Source organism: Eucyclogobius newberryi, unplaced genomic scaffold (assembly GCF_026437365.1).
Source record: "Eucyclogobius newberryi isolate DKJ021-1_F unplaced genomic scaffold, fEucNew1.0.hap1 SCAF_53, whole genome shotgun sequence".
In the NCBI taxonomy this organism is placed as follows: Eukaryota; Metazoa; Chordata; class Actinopteri; order Gobiiformes; family Gobiidae; genus Eucyclogobius; species Eucyclogobius newberryi.
This window is the reverse complement of record NW_027316201.1, coordinates 301963-310000: the sequence shown is the minus strand read 5'-3', so window position 1 is coordinate 310000 and position 8038 is coordinate 301963. Positions and strand designations below refer to the sequence as shown.

General features: G+C 43.4%; 1 protein-coding gene across 1 annotated transcript in view; it reads left to right on the top strand.

Annotated features, from left to right (window-relative positions):
• The window catches only part of srp54 (signal recognition particle 54), a 29067-nt gene extending 23865 nt beyond the window's left edge, over positions 1-5202 (top strand). Inside the window, exons 13-16 of the mRNA XM_072465987.1 lie at positions 1-5; positions 70-240; positions 1593-1688; positions 4784-5202. The exon at positions 1-5 is cut by the window's left edge and continues 104 nt beyond it. Of these exons, the coding sequence (XP_072322088.1) occupies positions 1-5; positions 70-240; positions 1593-1688; positions 4784-4875 (364 nt within the window). The 3' untranslated portion in view covers positions 4876-5202. The remainder of the gene's footprint in view (positions 6-69; positions 241-1592; positions 1689-4783) is intronic.
• Positions 5203-8038: the final 2836 nt, after the last annotated feature.

The window sequence follows — 8038 nt, the reverse complement described above, 5'->3', positions numbered from 1 at the left end:
CCAGGGTGAGGCTCCAGCTCCTTCAGGTCAGAAGAACCTGGTCAGAACTAAAGTCCTGGTCTGTTTCAGAGCTGGACAGTAAAGACGGGGCCAAACTCTTCAGTAAAATGCCCAACCGGATCCAGCGAGTGGCGCGAGGTTCTGGAGTGGCCACAAGAGACGTCCAGGAGCTGCTCACGCAGTACACAAAGTTCGCCCAGATGGTCAAGAAGATGGGCGGCATCAAGGGGCTCTTCAAAGGTACGCAACTGACCCTGAACCGGGCCTAAGCAGGATAAACTGACTCTGAACCAGGCCTAAGCAGGTTAAACTGACTCTGAACCGGGCCTAAGCAGGATAAACTGACCCTGAACCGGGCCTAAGCAGGATAAACTGACTCTGAACCAGGCCTAAGCAGGTTAAACTGACCCTGAACCGGGCCTAAGCAGGATAAACTGACTCTGAACCAGGCCTAAGCAGGTTAAACTGACTATGAACCAGGCCTAAGCAGGTTAAACTGACTCTGAACCGGGCCTAAGCAGGATAAACTGACCCTGAACCGGGCCTAAGCAGGATAAACTGACTATGAACCAGGCCTAAGCAGGATAAACTGACCCTGAACCGGGCCTAAGCAGGATAAACTGACTATGAACCAGGCCTAAGCAGGATAAACTGACCCTGAACCAGGCCTAAGCAGGATAAACTGACTATGAACCAGGCCTAAGCAGGATAAACTGACCCTGAACCGGGCCTAAGCAGGATAAACTGACTATGAACCAGGCCTAAGCAGGATAAACTGACTCTGAACCAGGCCTAAGCAGGTTAAACTGACTATGAACCAGGCCTAAGCAGGTTAAACTGACTCTGAACCGGGCCTAAGCAGGATAAACTGACCCTGAACCGGGCCTAAGCAGGATAAACTGACTATGAACCAGGCCTAAGCAGGATAAACTGACCCTGAACCGGGCCTAAGCAGGATAAACTGACTATGAACCAGGCCTAAGCAGGATAAACTGACCCTGAACCAGGCCTAAGCAGGATAAACTGACTATGAACCAGGCCTAAGCAGGATAAACTGACCCTGAACCAGGCCTAAGCAGGATAAACTGACTATGAACCAGGCCTAAGCAGGATAAACTGACCCTGAACCGGGCCTAAGCAGGATAAACTGACCCTGAACCGGGCCTAAGCAGGATAAACTGACCCTGAACCAGGCCTAAGCAGGATAAACTGACCCTGAACCAGGCCTAAGCAGGATAAACTGACCCTGAACCGGGCCTAAGCAGGATAAACTGACCCTGAACCAGGCCTAAGCAGGATAAACTGACCCTGAACCAGGCCTAAGCAGGATAAACTGACCCTGAACCAGGCCTAAGCAGGATAAACTGACCCTGAACCAGGCCTAAGCAGGATAAACTGACCCTGAACCAGGCCTAAGCAGGATAAACTGACCCTGAACCAGGCCTAAGCAGGATAAACTGACTATGAACCAGGCCTAAGCAGGATAAACTGACCCTGAACCAGGCCTAAGCAGGATAAACTGACTATGAACCAGGCCTAAGCAGGATAAACTGACCCTGAACCAGGCCTAAGCAGGATAAACTCTGTTCCAGGAGGGGACATGTCAAAGAACGTGAATCCATCTCAAATGGCCAAACTCAACCAGCAGATGGCCAAGATGATGGACCCCAGAGTTCTGCACCACATGGGTAAGACACGCCGGGAAAGGCACCCTTAACATGTTCTTAATGTGTTCTTAGCATGTTCTTAACGTGTTCATGGCGTGTTCTTAACATGTTCTTAGCGTATTCTTGTCGTGTTCTTGGTGTGTTCTTGTCGTGTTCTTTGTGTGTTCTTAGCGTGTTCTTGTCGTGTTCTTGGTGTGTTCTTGTCGTGTTCTTGTCGTGTTCTTAGCGTGTTCTTGGTGTGTTCTTGGTGTGTTCTTTGTGTGTTCTTTGTGTGTTCTTAGCGTGTTCTTAGCGTGTTCTTGTCGTGTTTGTGTGTTCTTAGCGTGTTCTTGTCGTGTTCTTCGTGTGTTGGTATGTTCTTGTCGTGTTCTTAGCGTGTTCTTAGCGTGTTCTTGGTGTTTTCTTGGCGTGTTCTTGGTGTGTTCTTGGTGTGTTCTTGTCGTGTTCTTTGTGTGTTCTTAGCGTGTTCTTTGTGTGTTCTTAGCGTGTTCTTGTCGTGTTCTTGGTGTGTTCTTGTCGTGTTCTTGTCGTGTTCTTAGCGTGTTCTTGGTGTGTTCTTTGTGTGTTCTTAGCGTGTTCTTAGCGTGTTCTTAGCGTGTTCTTGTCGTGTTCTTTGTGTGTTCTTAGCGTGTTCTTGTCGTGTTCTTCGTGTGTTGGTATGTTCTTGTCGTGTTCTTAGCGTGTTCTTGGTGTTTTCTTGGCGTGTTCTTGGCGTGTTCTTGGTGTGTTCTTGGCGTGTTCTTGGCGTGTTCTTAGCATGTTTAACATGTTCTTAGCGTATTCTTAACATGTTCTTAATGTGTTCTTTGCATGTTCTTAACATGTTCTTAATGTGTTCTTTGCGTGTTCTTAACATGTTCTTAGCGTATTCTTGGCGTGTTCTTGGCGTGTTCTTGGCAGGTTCTTGGCAGTTTCTTTGTGTCTTCTTAGCGTGTTCTTGGCGTGTTCTTGTCGTGTCCTTGGTGTGTTCTTGGCGTGTTCTTAGCATGTTTAACACGTTCTTAACATGTTAGCGTATTCTTGGCGTGTTCTTAACGTGTTCTTGGCGTGTTCTTTGTGTCTTAGCGTGTTCTTGGTGTGCTCTTGGTGTGTTCTTGTGCTCTTGGCGTGTTCTTGTTGTGTTCTTGTTGTGTTCTTGGCGTGTTCTTGGTGTGTTCTTGGCGTGTTCTTGGCACGTTTAACATGTTCTTAGCGTATTCTTAACGTGTTCTTAACATGTTCTTAATGTGTTCTTAGCGTGTTCTTGGCGTGTTCTTTGTGTCTTAGCGTGTTCTTGGTGTGCTCTTGGTGTGTTCTTGTGCTCTTGTCGTGTTCTTGTCGTGTCCTTGGTGTGTTCTTGGCGTGTTCTTAGCATGTTTAACACGTTCTTAACATGTTAGCGTATTCTTGGCGTGTTCTTAACGTGTTCTTGGCGTGTTCTTTGTGTCTTAGCGTGTTCTTGGTGTGCTCTTGGTGTGTTCTTGTGCTCTTGTCGTGTTCTTGGCGTGTTCTTGTTGTGTTCTTGTTGTGTTCTTGGCGTGTTCTTGGTGTGTTCTTGGCGTGTTCTTGGCACGTTTAACATGTTCTTAGCGTATTCTTAACGTGTTCTTAACATGTTCTTAATGTGTTCTTAGCGTGTTCTTGGCGTGTTCTTTGTGTCTTAGCGTGTTCTTGGTGTGCTCTTGGTGTGTTCTTGTGCTCTTGTCGTGTTCTTGGCGTGTTCTTGTTGTGTTCTTGTTGTGTTCTTGGCGTGTTCTTGGTGTGTTCTTGGCGTGTTCTTGGCACGTTTAACATGTTCTTAACATGTTCTTAGCGTATTCTTAACGTGTTCTTAACATGTTCTTAATGTGTTCTTAGCGTGTTCTTAACGTGTTCTTGGCATGTTCTTGGCATGTTCTTGTTGTGTTCTTGGCGTGTTCTTGGTGTGTTCTTGGCGTGTTCTTAGCATGTTTAACATGTTAACATGTTCTTGGCGTATTCTTAACGTGTTCTTAACATGTTCTTAATGTGTTTTTTGCGTGTTCTTAACGTGTTCTTTGTGTTCTTGACATGTTCTTGGCATGTTCTTGTTGTGTTCTTGGCGTGTTCTTTGTGTGTTCTTGGCGTGTTCTCAGCATGTTTAACATGTTCTTAGCGTATTAACATGTTCTTAATGTGTTCTTTGTGTGTTCTTGGCATGTTCTTGTGTTCTTGCCATGTTCTTAACCTGTTCTTGGCGTGTTCTTGCCATGTTCTTAGCGTGTTCTTGTCGTGTTCTTAGCGTGTTTTTGGTGTTTTCTTGGTATTTTCTTGGCGTGTTCTTGGCGTGTTCTTGGCGTGTTCTTGGCGTGTTCTTGGTGTGTTCTTGGCGTGTTCTTAGCGTATTCTTAACGTGTTCTTAACATGTTCTTAATGTGTTCTTTGCATGTTCTTAACATGTTCTTAATGTGTTCTTTGCGTGTTCTTAACATGTTCTTAGCGTATTCTTGGCAGGTTCTTGGCAGGTTCTTTGTGTCTTCTTAGCGTGTTCTTGGCGTGTTCTTGTCGTGTCCTTGGTGTGTTCTTAGCATGTTTAACACGTTCTTAACATGTTCTTAGCGTATTCTTGGTGTGTTCTTGGCGTGTTCTTGGCGTGTTCTTAACATGTTCTTTGCGTGTTCTTAGCGTGTTCTTAACATGTTCTTGGCGTGTTCGCGTGTTCTTGGCGTGTTCTTAACGTGTTCTTGGCGTTTTCCTAACATGTTCTTGCCGTGTTCTTAGCGTGTTCTTGTTGTGTTGTGTTCTAGTCGTGTTCTTAGCGTGTTCTTGGCGTGTTCTTAACATGTTGTTAGCGTGTTCTTGTCGTGTTGTTGTGTTCTTGGCGTGTTCTAAGCGTGTTTTTGTTGCGTTGTCGGCGTGTTCTTGGTGTGTTCTTGGCGTGTTCTTAGCGTGTTCTTGTCGTTTTGGCGTGTTCTTGGTGTGTTGTCGTGTTCTTGTCGTGTTCTTAGCGTGTTCGTGTTGTGTTGTCGTTTTCTTGGGGTGTTATTAGCGTGTTCTTGTCATGTTGTCGTGTTCTTGGTGTGTTCTTAGCGTGTTCTTGGCGTGTTCTTGTCGTGTTGTTTTCTTGGCGTGTTCTTAGCATGTTCTTGGCGTGTTCTTAGCGTGTTCTCTTTTTGCAGGAGGAATGGCGGGGCTTCAGTCCATGATGCGACAGTTCCAGCAGGGGGCAGCAGGGAACATGAAAGGCATGATGGGATTTAACAACATGTGACCCGCCCAAACATGGACTTCCTCATGCCCACATATGGACTAAAGGCACGCCCACTCACAGGAAGGGGGCTGGGCCAATAAACGCTTTTAAAAAAACAAACCTGGCGTGTTTCAGACGAGTTCAGACTTTTTAATGAAGATGTTTGTTTTATTTAATTTCATGGTTTGTTAAACGAAGCGTTCTGATTGGTCGACAGTATAAACAAGGCTCTGATTGGTCAACAGATGAGGTTTGTTTGAATGGAGCGTTCTGATTGGTCGATGGCTGATCATAATGATATTTGTGACAATATTTTGTCAAAATAAATGTTTATATTCCATCGTTTCACTTCAAGTTTGTCATTTTCACAAAACAAAGAATTATTCAAGAGAAAAAAACAGAAAAAGTTCAGAAGAAACTAAAGACACACCTCAGAGTGTTTAAAGCTCTAAAGACACACCTCAGAGTGTATAAAGCTCTAAAGACACACCTCAGAGTGTATAAAGCTCTAAAGACACACCTCAGAGTGTTATAAAGCTCTAAAGACACACCTCAGAGTGTTTAAAGCTCTAAAGACACACCTCAGAGTGTATAAAGCTCTAAAGACACACCTCAGAGTGTATAAAGCTCTAAAGACACACCTCAGAGTGTTTAAAGCTCTAAAGACACACCTCAGAGTGTATAAAGCTCTAAAGACACACCTCAGAGTGTATAAAGCTCTAAAGACACACCTCAGAGTGTTTAAAGCTCTAAAGACACACCTCAGAGTGTATAAAGCTCTAAAGACACACCTCAGAGTGTATAAAGCTCTAAAGACGCACCTCAGAGTGTATAAAGCTCTAAAGACTCACCTCAGAGTGTATAAATCTCTAAAGACACACCTCAGAGTGTATAAAGCTCTAAAGACACACCTCAGAGTGTATAAAGCTCTAAAGACACACCTAAGAGTGTATAAAGCTCTAAAGACACACCTCAGAGTGGTATAAAGCTCTAAAGACACACCTCAGAGTGTATAAAGCTCTAAAGACACACCTCAGAGTGTATAAAGCTCTAAAGACACACCTCAGAGTGTTTAAAGCTCTAAAGACACACCTCAGAGTGTATAAAGCTCTAAAGACACACCTCAGAGTGTATAAAGCTCTAAAGACACACCTCAGAGTGTACAAAGCTCTAAAGACACACCTCAGAGTGTTTAAAGCTCTAAAGACACACCTCAGAGTGTATAAAGCTCTAAAGACACACCTCAGAGTGTATAAAGCTCTAAAGACACACCTCAGAGTGTTTAAAGCTCTAAAGACACACCTCAGAGTGTATAAAGCTCTAAAGACACACCTCAGAGTGTATAAAGCTCTAAAGACGCACCTCAGAGTGTATAAAGCTCTAAAGACTCACCTCAGAGTGTATAAATCTCTAAAGACACACCTCAGAGTGTATAAAGCTCTAAAGACACACCTCAGAGTGTATAAAGCTCTAAAGACTCACCTCAGAGTGTTATAAAGCTCTAAAGACACACCTCAGAGTGTATAAAGCTCTAAAGACACACCTCAGAGTGTTATAAAGCTCTAAAGACACACCTCAGAGTGTATAAAGCTCTAAAAACACACCTCAGAGTGTTATAAAGCTCTAAAGACACCTCAGAGTTTATAAAGCTCTAAAGACACACCTCAGAGTCTAAAAAGCTCTAAAGACGCACCTCAGAGTGGTATAAAGCTCTAAAGACACACCTCAGAGTGTATAAAGCTCTAAAGACACACCTCAGAGTGTATAAAGCTCTAAAGACACACCTCAGAGTGTATAAAGCTCTAAAGACACACCTCAAGGTTTATAAAGCTCTAAAGACACACCTCAGAGTTATAAAGCTCTAAAGACACCTCAGAGTGGTATAAAGCTCTAAAGACACACCTCAGAGTGTATAAAGCTCTAAAAACACACCTCAGAGTGTTATAAAGCTCTAAAGACACACCTCAGAGTGTATAAAGCTCTAAAGACGCACCTCAGAGTTTATAAAGCTCTAAAGACACACCTCAGAGTGTTATAAAGCTCTAAAGACACACCTCAGAGTCTATAAAGCTCTAAAGACACACCTCAGAGTTTATAAAGCTCTAAAGACACACCTCAGAGTGTATAAAGCTCTAAAGACACACCTCAGAGTTTATAAAGCTCTAAAGACACACCTCAGAGTGTATAAAGCTCTAAAGACACAGCTCAGAGTGGTATAAAGCTCTAAAGACACACCTCAGAGTGTATAAAGCTCTAAAGACACACCTCAGAGTCTATAAAGCTCTAAAGACTCACCTCAGAGTTATAAAGCTCTAAAGACACACCTCAGAGTAAATAAAGCTCTAAAGACACACCTCAGAGTGTTATAAAGCTCTAAAGACACACCTCAGAGCGGTATAAAGCTCTAAAGACACACCTCAGAGTGTTATAAAGCTCTAAAGACACACCTCAGAGTGTTATAAAGCTCTAAAGACACACCTCAGACTGTATAAAGCTCTAAAGACACACCTCAGAGTTTATAAAGCTCTAAAGACACACCTCAGAGTGTTATAAAGCTCTAAAGACACACCTCAGAGTGTATAAAGCTCTAAAGACACACCTCAGAGTGTATAAAGCTCTAAAGACACACCTCAGAGTTTATAAAGCTCTAAAGACACACCTCAGAGTGTATAAAGCTCTAAAGACACAGCTCAGAGTGGTATAAAGCTCTAAAGACACACCTCAGAGTGTATAAAGCTCTAAAGACACACCTCAGAGTCTATAAAGCTCTAAAGACTCACCTCAGAGTTATAAAGCTCTAAAGACACACCTCAGAGTAAATAAAGCTCTAAAGACACACCTCAGAGTGTTATAAAGCTCTAAAGACACACCTCAGAGCGGTATAAAGCTCTAAAGACACACCTCAGAGTGTTATAAAGCTCTAAAGACACACCTCAGAGTGTTATAAAGCTCTAAAGACACACCTCAGACTGTATAAAGCTCTAAAGACACACCTCAGAGTTTATAAAGCTCTAAAGACACACCTCAGAGTGTTATAAAGCTCTAAAGACACACCTCAGAGTGTATAAAGCTCTAAAGACACACCTCAGAGCGGTATAAAGCTCTAAAGACACACCTCAGAGTGTTATAAAGCTCTAAAGACACACCTCAGAGTGTTTAAAGCTCTAAAGACACACCTCAGAGT